Source organism: Podarcis muralis, chromosome 13 (genome assembly GCF_964188315.1).
Source record: "Podarcis muralis chromosome 13, rPodMur119.hap1.1, whole genome shotgun sequence".
Taxonomy (NCBI): domain Eukaryota; kingdom Metazoa; phylum Chordata; class Lepidosauria; order Squamata; family Lacertidae; genus Podarcis; species Podarcis muralis.
Window position 1 is genome coordinate 39,840,619 of NC_135667.1, and position 15,531 is coordinate 39,856,149.

Here is a 15,531-nt window from a genome sequence, read left to right on the forward strand (position 1 = left end):
AAGGGAGTTTCAATGTAAGATCTTAAAGTCCAGGGGAGATTATATCCAGCATCTCATTTTGCACAGCCAATACTTTTTCGCTCCGTTTCTGAAGTTCAGAGGTGAGTATGGATCACAAAGTCAGCCTTAGGTTCTCCTTAACTTTTCTTTGCTACAATATTTGCGTTACAGGCCAAATATGTACTGTGTGTACAAATTTTGTCTGTATTACTCCAGAGTAGGTTTTTTTGGGTTTTTTGCTGTGTAATTTTAAAAAATCCTATAAAATACAATTTTGGTAATGGGGAAGAGATGAGTATGGGCTTGCAGAAGTACAAATAATCTTTAGAAAAGAATATCCTAAGGGGGAGAACCCCTGAAGCAGATGAATGAGGATCAAGTGCGCTCACTGGGCAGGGAAAGCTGACAGACTATTGATAAAGGATGGAAAACTGGGTGGGACGAGGACTGGAATGGAGTGTCCTGTAAGTGGCATGGCTGGTTAACTGGAACACTGGACAGAAACACTCCACAGTACAGAGTTTTTGTGTTATGCTACAATGAGGCTTAGCCCTGTAAGTTTGTTCAGCGCTAGGATGGAAGCCCTGAAATATATGAAACAATATTAATGAGCTGCATGCCTGATATATGATACATATGATATATGTCTTTTCATTACAGTGGTACCTCGGGTTAAGTACTTAATTCGTTCCGGAGGTCCATTCTTAACCTGAAACTGTTCTTAACCTGAGGTATCACTTTAGCTAATGGGGCCTCCTGCTGCCACCACACAATTTCTGTTCTCATCCTGAAGCAACGTTCTTAACCTGAGGTACTATTTCTGGGTTAGCGGAGTCTGTAACCTGAAGCGTTATGTAACCTGAAGCATATGTAACCCGAGGTCCCACTGTATAAACTGGGGTGGGGGATAGATGCAGTGTTCGAACTTCGCCAGGCGAATTTTGCACTTTGTTATCGGCCACTTGCGACCAAGTGAAGATAGATGCCTGGGTGCCAAGATGGCACCTGTCATCTCCACCATCTGGAGGTGCATACCTGAGGATCCTTGGATCTGGACTGTTTTCACACACTAGCAACACATCCTGTAGAATGCCATTCAGTTATATTTTATCTGCACAATCAGAACTGGTTTCTTCCTTCCAAGCTCTCTGCTACAGTGGATAATTCACTCCTTTCTTGCTCTCTAGCTACAACTAACTTTAAACACACACTCCCATTGAACAACAGGCCAGTTGTAGGAATTACAACTCCCAAACCACGTTGGGTTGACAGTAAATCTGAAAACAGTAAGCAAGCTGTCAGGAAGAGAGGCTCGCCACCTCATTTATAATCCCCTGAGGTCAGTTTTATAGCTCTCGTAATACAGTCCATAACCCGGGGTCTTTTTTCTATTTTAAATCTTAATAATGCCATAAAACACAATGCCGCAAAAGGAAAAAAAAATAAAGCGGAAAAGGTGGAGCAGGTGCATGGCAGTGACAAATGCTAGCGAGAATTCAGAATGGCACAAATAAATCTGAAACGGGTCTGGTTTATAGACAGGGCTCAAGTAGATAAGGGAGGGGAGACTCTCTCGGGGACACCAACACACACTTTTAAGGGGAAAGTTATGGAGAGTAATTCTTGGTAGCCCAAGGAGGCTGTATTTTTAGAACCTTGGACAACTCCTTAACCATTTAGTGTATGCCTATAAGGTTTTATTTACCAGGTGGGAGGGGAGGCCAATTCATTCAGCCTTCTCCCTAAATATTATTGAAAATATTATGCAATTGCACCTTCCCATGTAGATACTGGTCTTTGGCACACACAAAAATCAGCAACCTGAGACTTGCAGCTTCTCCGCCCCCAACAGTAAGTTCTAAGTCTTCAGTGATGCAAAGCAGAACAGGCTTCCAGTGTTTACATCTGCCTCTGTGGTTTAAGGGCTCCCGCAGATGACCTGTTTATTCAGCTTATTTTGCTTGCACAAAGTCAGACTGTGTCTCATTTTTCCTCCCTGAGCATTCATTCCAATTTGTTTACAAGGTGGCTATGTGACCATGAGCGTTGATCCTGATTTGCTTCCTGAGTGTTTACACAGCTTTCCGTTAATCGTGAGTTCATCCCACACTTTTTCGGTGCAATTTCCTCACCATGAGATCTTCAGTCTCAGATCTCCAGTGTCCTATCTAGCTTGGCTCCTTGTTTGTCCTGCAAGCTTTCCTTGTGCAATTTGGCTTGTATTTCTAGAAATGTAATCATTCTCATAATCCTAAAGGATCTCATTCCAAGCTTAGGAATCTGTTTCCAACATTAGCCAGCCAGATACAGTGGTGCAGTGGTCAATTTTGAAGTGCAAGAGGTTGTTGTGACAGTTCCCATAGCCATGCCCTGAAGGAGAACCCCAGAATGTCAGCAGCTGTGCATATACACACAGGAAAGGAGGAGGAACCAGAAGTGCATAGAATAATACCCAATTTATTAGGATCAGCGTCACTGCAAGCCGTCATAAGCAGTCAGTGGCACTTACTTCTGACTGCATAGGTTCCGCTTGTGAAGCACACCACACTTCAGCAAAAAGCTCTTCAGCCAGCTGCACGAGTTTTCCTATTACTCTCATATCTAATTCCCACTGACAGATCCAACCTTCACAAATGTGGCTAATGATAATCCTGTTTGAGAGACATCGCGAGTCAGCGGCCATGCATGCATTACTGTATTTAAGCTTATTTTTTTTGTAAACTACTTTCAGCAGAAATCTGTGGGAAATGCAGTATATAAATAGACTGTGTCTATATTTTGCAAACATTTGTGAGTGCCCAAAACTGTATATAAATGTGCATATCAGCATGAAGTTTTCTAGATAGAAGACATGTTCTTTTTTCCCAAAGAGCTGAAGACTGATTGCTGAGTAGACGCTCATTTCACTTTCATCTCCACTGAATGGAATGTTTCTTTTTTTCCCTGGCACTTTAAACCAGCAATGTCTGTTTGATGAGAAGCAAAAGTACCTGTGCATGTACACTTATATTTTTCAACCAGAGTTCTCTGAGGATTTACTAGGCGAGGTGGGAGAGCATCCACTGAATTTTACAATCTACCTCCCCAGGCACCTAACTTTCCCCTTATATTTTTAAATAAATTGCTTATTACCAGTTTTAGCTGTGATTTAAAAAAAAAAACTTTAAGAGGCAAAGAGAGGGGGTGGGTTTCTGCTGGATGTAACAACACATTGCAGGGTTCTTCAACCAAATACTGGGTTGGAAACTATGGGAAATGGTGCCCCCATCCAAGTCTTATTGGCTGCATTACAATTATGTCTCCAGTACAACTGGAGAGCAGTACAATCATGTCTTCCAAAGACCACCACCAGCACTCGAAAGTCTGTTTTCAGATGGTCCAAAAGACAGCAATGAAAACAGAAGAAAACGATGAAATTATTTCCTAGGGCTGGCTGATACCTGGTTTCCAACATCATGATTTATCACCAGCTAAACATCGTGATCTAGAGACGCGGGTGGCGCTGTGGTGTAAACCACTGAGCCTCTTGGGCTTGCCGATCAGAAGGTCGTCAATTCAAATCCCCACAACGGGGTGAGCTCCTGTTGCTCTGTCCCAGCTCCTGCCAACCTAGCAGTTCGAAAGCATGCCAAAAAGTGCAAGTAGATAAACAGGTATCTCTGTGGTGGGAAGGTAAATGGAGTTTCTGTGCGCTGCTCTGGTTTCGGTATTCCGTTGCACCAGAAGCGGCTTAGTCATGCTGGCCACATCCCTCGGCCTGTAAAGCGAGATGAGCGCTGCAACCCCAGAGTCGTCTGAGACTGGACTTAACTGTCAGGGATCCTTTACCTTTTTTTAAAAAAAAAGGTACCTCGGGTGGTACCTCGGGTTACATACGCTTCAGGTTACAGACTCCCCTAACCCAGAAATAGTACCTCGGGTTAAGAACTTTGCTTCAGGATGAGAACAGAAATCGTGCTCCGGCGGCGTGGCAGCAGCAGGAGGCCCCATTAGCTAAAGTGGTGCCTCAGGTTAAGAGCAGTTTCAGGTTAAGAACAGACCTCCAGAATGAATTAAGTACTTAACCCAAAGTACCACTGTATATCACAATAAGGATGGAGCTATGTAGAAGCATTGGCTTCACGATTTTTGCATAGCGCACACACACACACACACACACACACACAATTCACGATATATTGCCAGGTCAAAAATTATGAAACCTCTATCACAATACAGTGTGGACTTTAAACCGGTTTTGGACAATATATCGATATATCACCCTGCCCTAGTCTTTCCCAGAGCAAAGAGTGTGACTAATGCCAAATAAAGAGAGATCAGCCACTGCACTTGGATACAGCTGTATTGGGACACACAGAGTGAAGGGGAAAGAAACTGTTGCTAGGCTTGCACACTTCATATTGCTGGCAGGCATGCCATCAAAGGAGCTTGTCACCAGACAGAGCATGCACAAACCTAGCAACATTTGCCCACTTCCTAGCAACGCTTTTCCTTCACCCCAGAGGTGCAGTGCAAGTGCACAGGAATGCTAAAGGTGTTGAGCTTTAATTTCAAGGCCTTTTTCAAGCAGCCTTGCACACAGTGGTGGTCATAAGAAAAGCTGGTCTTTTAAAAAGAAGTATGCTTCTGGTATCTGGGTAGCTAGCCTGTGGTCCTCTGGATGTTGCTGGACAACAAGTCCCATCATCCCTGGCCAACAACCATCCTGGCTGGGGCTGATGAGAGTTGGAGACCAACAGCATCTGCAGGGCCGCAGGCTAGCCACCCTTGTACAAGAGCGGTGTTTCCCAAACTTGGGTCTCCAGCTGTTTTTGGACTACGTTTCCCATCACACCTAGTCCTGCTAGCAAGGGATGATGGGATTTGTAGTCCAAAAAACAGCTGGAGACCCAAGTTTGGGAAACACTGTACTAGAGGCTTGGGTCATAACAGAGTTAAGTTTAAAGGATTGCTGCGCTCAATTATTGAACCACAAAGCCATCAAGTTGGATGGATGAGTCAAGTGCGTCAAATCAAGCTCACCTCCCTGAGGCTGAAGCATTAAAAAAAGAGGTAAAGGACCCCTGACAGTTAAGTCCAGTCACAGACGACTCTGGGATTGCGGCGCTCATCTCGCTTTACTGGCCGAGGGAGCCGATGTTTGTCCGCAGACAGTTTTTCCGGGTCATGTAGCCAGTATGACTAAGCCGCTTCCGAAACCAGAGCAGCGCACGGAAATGCCGTTTACCTTCCCGCCACAGTGGTACCTATTTATCTACTTGCAATTTTTGGCATGCTTTCAAACTGCTAGGTTGGCAGCAGCTGGGACTGAGCAACAGGAGCTCACTCCATCGTGGGGATTCGAACTGCCGACCTTCTTATCGGCAAGCCCAAGAGGCTCAGTGGTTTAGACCACAGCGCCACCCGTGTCCTTGAGGCTGAAGCATGAATACAGCTAAATAACAGCTACCATTGTCAAAGGACTGTGCATCCCTCTCCCACTTATGGAAACCCTCCGATAGGCAGCTGGAAGTAACTGCAAAAGGTTCTCCGGTTACTCCTGCCACAGGATTCAATGCCGCTGAAAACAAATCCAGCCAAACACTTGTTTAACGGCTCTTAATGATCTCTACAGATGCAGATTCCACCACACCTCTAGCTAAATAACTGGTTGCTCTGCTGCTCCACCCACTCACACAGTCGGGTTGCTTCCAGGATGGAGCCATTTATGAGTATCTATCTGCTCTGTTGTGCATAACACCATACAAAAGTCACTGTCCTGATCGCTGTTGGAACTATTCGCTGCTTCTGCAGGCTGGCATCTTATCAAGCCAGCATAATGTCAGCTTCTCAAACTTGAGAACATCTCTTGTTGGGACTTCCTGTGTTGGCGGGCTGGAAGTTGAAAAAGCTGACAATTAGAACTCTTAGTCTTGCTGCCAGTTTTTCCATTTCCACACAATCCATTTTGATTTTAATAGACCAAAGCAACAAAACTTTTTATTGAAGAGTGGAGCCCCCTTTTGGATTACCTGAGAAAGTATCACAGTGGTACCTCGGGTTACAGACACTTCAGGTTACAGATGCTTCAGGTTACAGACTCCGCTAACCCGGAAGTAGTACCTCAGGTTAAGAACTTTGCTTCAGGATGAGAACAGAAATTGCACACTAGAGGCGTGGCGGCAGCGGGAGGCCCCATTAGCTAAAGTGGTACCTCAGGTTAAGAACAGTTTCAGGTTAAGAACGGACCTCCAGAACGAATTAAGTTCTTAACCCGAGGTACCACTGTATAGTCAAATGAAATTGCGGGCAGGATTTGAAATATGAGCGGTGTAAGGGAAATGGAAAAAGTAACTGTAAAAGAGGAAATGTGTAATAGGTAAAAGTATGTTTCGTAATGCAGTAGAAAAAAGGGGTGGGAATAAAAACATCATGGAGGTAAGGGTGGGAAGTCAAAACATTAAGGGAATTATGTGTTGTTACATTTGTTAAAATTTCAGAAATTCAAAAAAACAATTAAATTAAGAAAAAAGAAAAAGCTGTCAGTTAGAAACACTTTTTAAAAAGAGTGCCATACAGTTTGTTCTATACAAGGAAGCCAGAGTGACTCATTTCTTAAGGTTTGTTTGGAGCCAGATCTGGACACTGCAGAAGGGAAACACACAGAGGAGGAGCTGGCTCAGTGCTTCAGATTCGCAACTTTCAATTAAAAAAGTACTCGCCACTGCACCTTATTGCCGGAACCTGTCAAAATCTGGCAGGATGAGGAGTTCCTTGGCTTTGCAGACCCCAGCAGAGGTTGTCTAGCAGAACACAGCAATGAGGGTTGGGGAAGCATCCTGGCTGATTGGCAACCACAACTCGTACTACTCATCATCCTATCTAGAGAAGCAGTGCGGGGGGAAATCCAGGCTCCCTAAAGGTATTTGCTCTCCAGGGGAAGAACTAAAGGTCATTCCAGCTGTGAAATCTCAACAGCAGCCCATGATCCTCTTAACCCTGGAAGTGATGCTGAAGGGCCAACCAGTTGTTTAGAAATATTAAAAAGCTTCACAAACCAGCTAGCCTCACAGTCTGGGCAATGTGTTGCTGCAGGAGGCCATTCAGTTCTCTCCCTGTGCTCCCCCCCCCTCCCACTAACACACAAACTTAAGGTCTCCAGCCTTATTCTAGGTCTACCTGTCCACCTTTGTTCTGAGCATGTGATGAAGCCAGGGTGAGTTTTTATTTATTTTTAAACAAGCATCCTGTCCCCAACTTGCTGCAACTGTGGCACCAGAAATAATTTTGTCAATCAACATTGTTTTGGTTTTTTACCTCTACCTTAAAGGTAAAGGTAAAGGTACCCCTGCCCGTACGGGCCAGTCTTGCCAGACTCTAGGGTTGTGCGCTCATCTCACTCTAGAGGCTGCTGGGGGCCAGCACTGTCCGCAGACACTTCCGGGTCACGTGGCCAGCGTGACAAGCTGCATCTGGCGAGCCAGCGCAGCACACGGAACACCGTTTACCTTCCCTCTGGTAAGCGGTCCCTATTTATCTACTTGCACCCGGGGGTGCTTTCGAACTGCTAGGTTGGCAGGCGCTGGGACCGAACGACGGGAGCGCACCCCGCGGCGGGGATTCGAACCGCCGACCATGCGATCGGCAAGTCCTAGGCGCTGAGGTTTTACCCACAGCGCCACCCGCGTCCCACTAACCTCTACCTTAAACCCAGTTAAATTATTTGTCCCAAAGGTGGACACTGTTTCAGAATGTTAACCCTGCTAATAGCTGGGAATGATCAATGCATAGTTTTTACATGTCAGCAGGGAAAACAAGTGCTGAGAGTTGAGGCCCGTCTGGAAATTAAGTTCCAGACGTGAAAGAGCTATAAAGCTGGAACATTTTGCTATTGCAAATGTACCCTAGTGAAGCCATTTTCCACTACAAGCTGTATCAAAGACAGCAGCAAAGGGTCAAGAGGAGTTGCAACCTTCACTCCTCAGGCATCCCCTGCCCAAAAGAATATGCCCGGCCTGTGTGGGCTGGAGACAAATACAGCCTCAGGACAAGTGTGTCATCCTACTCAATTACATCTAAGTTACAGCTACCACAGAAGACTTGGCGTTTTCCTCTGCCACCCCTGCTGGGTGACGGATTTACCTCCAGCTCTCAGATCGTCATGTTCTAAGCAAGTAAATTAGAGTCACTGCAAAGGCTGCAACCAGCTTACTAAAACTACTGGGAGCCGGAATAGCCTGAGGATAGGGATTGACACTATTTGAGTGAGCAATCTAAGACTGATGAATCATGGGCTCACAGAATCGAAGAGTTGGAAGGGACCCCAAGGGTCATCTTCCTGCAACAGTCAGAATGCTTTATCCATGGCCACAGCAGGTTCTGCACTGGTGTTAAGTCCACTCCAGCCAGATTTCACAGACCTGTCATGTGTATGTACACATCAGTGAGCTAAACACTGATTCGGCGGCCTGTCTAAATCCCTCTCCATGTCAGTACAGTGGTACCTTGGTTTCCGAACGGCTTGGCTCCCAAACAAATCAGCTCCCGAACACCACAAACCCAGAAGTAAGTGTTCCGGTTTGTGAACATTTTTCAGAAGCCGAACATCAATTTTGGCTGTCAGCATTGTTTCTGGGGCCAATCAGCCAATCAGAAGCCGCGCCTTGGTTTGCAAACGTTTTGGAAGGTGAACGGACTTCCAGAACAGATTGAGTTCGGGAACCAAGGTACCACTGTACTGGGGCGGGGGGTAGGTTACGCATATTTAACTGTTTATACATGGTTGGATTCAGGGCCAGTCATGCTTCGACACACTGAAATCAATGCAACTTAAGACCCATTGATTGCAAGAGTGTATTCACAGTCATTCTTCACCTTATTAAAGATAAATTTGTGAATGTAGTTACAAAGCTACTCCAGGCATTTGGAAAGGTTGGGATAAGGCAGGAATCCCCCAGATTCTTAGGTAGTGGTTCTTCCCAATCCTGCCTCTCTTCCACAACTCCCAGCCTTTCTCAACCTATGGGTCCCCAGATGTTGTTGAACTACAACTCCCATCACCCCTAGCTAGCAAGGCCAGAGCTCAGGGATGATGGGAGTTGTAGTCCAACAACATCTGGGGACCCACAGGTTGAGAACTGCTGCGTGAGGCTTAAACCAATAACATCAGTGACTGAAACTGCTACTACATGCATGCAAAGTATGTCTTCTGTCACTGAACAACATTTAAGTGCCCTACATTACCAATACAATCGGAAAAAGAACTGCTGGAGTGATTTGCACAGGCATAGAACTTTTATTAAATCTGTTACAGATTTTGTTCACAGTTTCTATTAAATTCATGGACTATAACTACACTAATTGTTGGATTTTTTAAAGACAGAAAGCAGGAAAGGGGGAAAGACAAAAATCGAAGAAGGAAAAACAGATAGAAAGGAGGACAAACAAATAGACCTCAAATCGCATGATAAAGTTATAGTGGTTCCTGAATCTGAAAGCTTTTTTATTTTGTTACTAATTTTGTTAGAAGTTACTCAAGGTACTGTTCTTTAAAAAGGATAACTTTCAAACTAAGAATATAAGCACTGAGGAAAATGTGTGTGTTTTTTTTTTCCAAAGTAGGATGTTCTACTTTGTCTGAGTAACTGTCTACTAAGAAATTGACCCCTGTTTGTTTTTTAACCATATTGATTCACCTGCAAGTATGGTGTGTTGCCTGTTGAATTTAATTGAAAGCATCCTGGACTACAAAAGCCAGCCTTGCAAACCAATCCACAAAAACAGTCTGCACGTAAGGAGAAAAGAGTACGGTAAGGGTAACTCCCCAGTTGCCTGGAGGAAAATTACTTGTCACACAGGCAGCCGGGTGACTGGCTCTTTTACAAGGCAGCACAGAACCAATCTACATCAATGAAGTCAGAAAGCTCAGGTGAAGAGGACCACAAATGCATGGACCTCAAGCCCTTGAAATTCAGATTCCAGACTCTAACAAGTTCCCTCTAAGCTGCACAGGCCAAGGTGAAAGACACCTTAGGACTCCAAAGCAACTCATCAAATTACAGCCAAACAATGGCTGAGGGTGCACAGAGAACATTGCCCCAGGCAAGTATGTTCACTCCTGTTAAATCACACAAGCTTTGCTCTGAATGAGCTTGCACAGCCTGCACTGAACACTGCTTGGATCCACACACTGCATGACTTGCAGCAGTTAGGAAATGTTTTCACAAAGGCAGAACAAGGAACCTATAAAACTATAGGGCAGGCTTCCCCAACCTGTTTGGAAAGTGACAATGGAAAACAGAGAATTGTAGAGTTGCAGGGGACCCTGAGGATCATCTTAGTCCAAGCCCCTGCAATTGAGGAATATGCAACTGTCCCATACAGGGATTGAGCTTGCAAACCCTGGCATTATCAGCACCATGCTCTAACTGAGCTATCCAGGCTGACCTGGTAGCCTACAGATGTTTTTGACTACAACTCCTGTTATGTACTGAGTTGAATAGGATCCAAAAGGCAGCAGTCTGATTGGTCCTAGAACAATAGGATTCAGAATGCAGCAGTCTGATTGGTCCTAGAACAATAGGATTCAGAATGCAGCAGTCTGATTGGTCCACAGGAGCCACCCAATCCAGCTCCAGGTGGAAGTGAATCTGCAACCTGATTAGCCTACAGGTGAATTCTGGAATTAGCCAATCACGTGGGGCCCATTGTGTAAACAATGTATATAAAGCAGACATTCTGGGGGAACTTCAATTCCTCCTCACCACTATGAGCTGAATAAAGAGCATGAAACCCACTCTCGACTCCGAATATATTTCAACTCCCCCTGTCCCTGACCGCTGGTCATGCTGGCTGGGGCTAAGTGGGATCCAAAATCACCTGGAGAGCACTGGGCTGAGGAAAGCTGATTTAGAGAGACAGGGCCAGGGAAGCAAAATAGCAGGTATATGCATGGATTGAAAGGGAAAGGAGCTATGATAAGAAACATTAAAATGTGCTTTCTCTCCTCCCCGCTATCTGTAAATTGAATATGCTATGAAAGAAGGATTGCTTTGGCAGTGTGCCCCTATTCCACTATCACACCTGGTTAAAAAAGATTGACAGGTTCTTGTATTGATTCAAATAATTCCAAGCCTGTTCGTCTCTGGTCAACCAGTGGGATACAGCTGTCTGCACACCATTGGTGAATGGTGCCTCTGTCCTCCCACCAAGTTGCTTCAAGGAAACAACATATTCTAGCCTTGGAAAAGACGGCATTTTGTTGAAAGGCCTGAGGGCACCTTTCTGATCTGAAGACGTGCTGTACACAGGTCCAACAGTAGAAAAGTATAAGCAGGTTTTCTGTGTGCATTTAGAGGAGGAGATAAATGCGCCTTGGTAGAAAGATGCGAGGAGACAGAACTAGAGGGAACGTAAGGGAAAGCTTCTTAAACTTTACTGCAGAATAAGTTTCTTGCGCAATTTCTTTCTCTGGAGGTTTTCAAGAAAATGTTCTGCCCGAGGATCAATGCTGCAGCTTTTTGAAGCTTTTGATATTGAAATGGAAGCTTTATTGAAGCTTTTAAAAGCTTTGTTTTGTATTTTAAGTTTTGCAAAGTGCCCAGAGAACTGGACTTGTTTTCAGTTTGTTTATTTATGAAAATTATCCATAGCCCTCCCTTCATCCCTATGGATGCACCAAGGCGGGGCAACATTAAAAAAACACACCATATAGCAACAATAAAATTTTCAAATGTAACAAATTAAGGCATCCAAACATCAACCAACAGCACAGCAGGCAAAATACTGTAATCAGGACCAAGGATGCAATCCTAACAATGTCAACCCCAGTGTAATTTAATTCAATGCAGCTTACTTCCAGGTATGTGAAGTTAGGACTGTAGCCCCTCAAACCCTTAAAATGCCAGGGGATATAGATTCGTGTGTCACAATTAATGTGTAACACATGTGTCACAATTAAGGAACATAGTGGTAGCTGGTGATGTATAACTCAAACCCTTAGGATTCACAACCTTGCATAGTTCTAGCACCCAAATACTCCCCACTCAACCCCATTTAGTTTCCCCTTCAATTTTACAGTATAATACAAACGATCATTGGACTGGAGTGCATGGGGCTTTTGGGGGGGGGAATGAAGGCAGATATTAGAAGTTCGTTCAATAATCAAGGGAATGAGGGGAGTGGGTTTTTTGTTTACGTTCATAACACTACAAACCAACAGTACTAGTCACTCAGTGAACTTGACAGGCAGTAAATTCTGAACAGAAAAAGGTAATTGTGCAATGCATGAAATAACTTCGGAAAATTCGCTGCCAGAAGATGTAATGATGGCCATTAGATTTAACAGCTTAAAAAGTAACAACAGGTTAGACAAATGCGTTCACCATGACAGCTAAATAGAACTTCCATGTTCACAGATAGTATACCTCTGCCGGAGAAAAACAGGACAAAGCTGTCGCTTTCCTGCCCTTGTAAGCTTTCTGGCAGCCACTAGAAAAACCTAAGACCCCCTTGAACTGCTGGAAACAGGATTATGAAGTTAGACAGGTCCTTGGCTTGACCCATCAGTGCTGTGTTTAAAGAGGCTCCTCCAGCTCTCTAAAATGCTTCATTCACCTCGGTACACGACAACAGGAGAGCATGCTTAGAGATCAGCAGACGCAACCCTCAGCAAAAACTCCCTGTAATGCTAAAATCCAGCAGAACAGAAAACTGGTCTTAAATTCTATTTTTAGTAGCACTCTTAACTGGCAACTTTTCTGGTCGTTTAGCTTGAAGGAAGAAAGGGGGGGGGGGAGAAGCAAAGGAAAATATAGTCATCTTCTTGACTAGCTATGAGGAGCTGTTAAAAACAGACTTCCCAGTCGATTCAAGCCAAGGGTTTAAAAGAGGGGATGTGTCAGTATCTTTAGCCTGATTGTGTCAGGAGGACAAAGTCTTACCGTGAACGATGCCAAATTTGACCGTTTCCACCCCTTGATTGCTGCTGCCTGCTCCGCTTCGTCTAAGCAAAGGACAGCCAGGGAGAAAGAGCCGGCGCCCTAATTGCAAAGGTCTGGTCAAGATTTCCTGACGAGTTTCTGTCTTGCCGATCGGAATTCCTCCCATGCAAGTTCCAATATTGTGAACTAAAAACCAGTGACCACTTTTCCCCCCCTGCCAGAGAGGCTTTCCCAGGCAAAGGTGCTTGCAAGAAGTCCAAAGTTTTGAGCTAAGGTGCTTGCAAGAAAAACCCGACAGTCCTTAGACTTGGTTACAAGGCAGAACAGGTGCCAACTGGTGCTCATTTGTAACCGTAGCAATCGCTTGCCTGCCAAGAACACGCAGAATGCACTTGACATCAGACCTATAAGAGAGAGGGAGATGGATGGGAAGTCATCTCATGTCATCCCCTGAAGGCCACGCCTGAGGTCACACGCGGATATTTGCCGCTAGAAAAAACCAAGACCCCTTGAACTGCTTGGAAATGTACTTGAAATGTATGCCCCAAGTGCACATGTGGTTATTCAGAGTTGCGGGGCTGTGGGGGGTGTACACTCTGCACATGTTCAGAGGCACCTTTCCTACTTCACACATTGGGTTTCAAAACCATGGCTGAACCCTGCAGATTCTGAGACTCAACCACATCACAAACTGAGTCCTGAGTTTTAAGTGAACCTACTGATGTGTGAGTCCAACTAATGAATTTAAGTTAGGTGGTTATTTTCACCAAAAAAAGGAGCCCTTTGCTGTGCAACTTGTTTTTCATTTCTCAAACATTTTCACAACTATCTTCATATCAAATCATTACACTGATTCATGACTTCCCAACCCCACCATGTTTTTACTCAAACCTTTTCTACTGCATTATATCTTTATTTATTACAAAAGTTTCTCTATTACAATTATTTTATCATTTTTCTTCCACTGCTTTTATCTCAAATCCTGCCCATGATTTCATCTGACTATAGTATTTTTTTCAATAGTCCACGAAAGGCCTCCATTCTTCTATAAAAAGCTCGTTTTGATCTCTTCATTTCACTGTCAGCTTTGCCATTTTTGCACAGTCCACTACTTTTGAAAGCCACTCTTCCTTCGTTGAAACCTGCTCTTTCCATTTCTGTGCATATAATATTCTAGTTGCTGTTGTCGCATACATAAACAGTTTAGTCATCTTCTTTGGAACCCCTGTCGCTATTAAAACTACAACGAAAGCTTCTGGTCTCAGCAAAGTTAAATGCATCTTGGCATAAGGAATGCACATAGCAGCCACCATAGGTTGATAATTATCAGGGCTGCAGAAGATTGGGAGGGGGAGTTTAACCATTTCGTCACCTGCTGCAGACCTTCTCAAAGACCACTCTTTTGGAGCTACTATTTGCATGGGGAGGAAATCCTTCACTGACACAAATTCTCCATTAGAACTCAGTGAAAGAGAAAGCACAGGTCCACGTGTGACTGATTTATGGCATTAGACTTTCTGATGTGTATTTTTATTTATTGCAAAGTCAAGCTGATACAGTGGGTGAAGAATGAGCTGTGAACCCTCAAAAGAAAGTTAGTAGATTTATTTCCATCCCACGGGTGTGCTGCTGCTCCGTGCTATGGAAATATATTCTTTCCAATCAGGAAATAAAAAGTGACAACCCACAACAGCCTTGACTGCCAGCTTTCGCTTGGTGAGAAGCGTAATCATATCTATCGCCTATATTGGGTGGGAGAAGGAGAGAAAAGACACTTTCTACTTAGAGATATTTGGCCTCAATTCACAGCAACAGGTTTTATTGGCAAACACATTATGTTCTGTAACACATCTACAAACGAGTGCTGAAATCTGGTTTATATGGAAGCCTTCCCTGCTGCCGTCACCACATTTCACCAACTCATCTAACAAACTGGAAGCGGCAAATGCTCTGTTGCTCAACAAATGTGATTAATTCCCAACTTTACTAATGAAAATCCTAAAGAAGCAAAAAAAATAAACATAAACCCAGCAGAGCTAAAAACCAAAAGGCACGAGTATCTCATGGAAGCTGCCAAAGAGGGAAAGAAGGTTTATTTATCTTTAATTTGCATGCTAGATGACATACAGCCTGCTACAGCAGACACAAACTTGTTACTTGTCAGAAGGTTGAAAAAAAATTCTCATCACAGTTTGCAATCCATGAACAATTCCATTTTTGGCATGTCACCTTCTTCACAGATGCTCTCCCCAATGTGGTTCACCTAGAACCTAGGTGGTTATCTAGTTTGATCGTTGATTCTTATTGATAATTTAATATTTCTTGTAAACTGCTTAGAGGTTTTACTATAATCAAGCAGTATATAAATTTTGTTAAATATTTCTTTTCCTTACACCATTCAGATCTTTTTACTGAAAAGCAAAACAAATCAATTTTAGCTAAATATCTTATCAGGTTTTATGCCTTTTTATTTTTTGTTGTTAGAATTTTTATTATGTTATTTTAACTTGGAGCTTCGTTATGTTCGCCCTGACAAATCTCACTGTTCATTTATTACATAAATCTACAGTAAACAACATTAATGAATAAAAACCATTGCATTAAGTAGAAT

At 43.8% G+C, this 15,531-nt stretch overlaps 1 protein-coding gene across 4 annotated transcripts in view; it reads right to left on the reverse strand.

Annotated features, from left to right (window-relative positions):
- Window positions 1-15,531, reverse strand: part of ZNF385C (zinc finger protein 385C) — a 167,941-nt gene that overhangs the window by 113,429 nt on the left and 38,981 nt on the right. The window contains exon 1 of one of the 4 annotated variants that reach the window (XM_028702406.2): window positions 12,921-13,263. The exons of 2 other annotated variants lie outside the window; for them this stretch is intronic. In XM_028702406.2, the coding sequence (XP_028558239.2) occupies window positions 12,921-13,086 (166 nt within the window). In that variant the 5' untranslated portion in view covers window positions 13,087-13,263. Of the gene's footprint in view, window positions 1-12,920; window positions 13,264-15,531 lie in introns of those variants that run through there. One more of the 4 variants, XM_028702405.2, reaches the window with a different exon arrangement.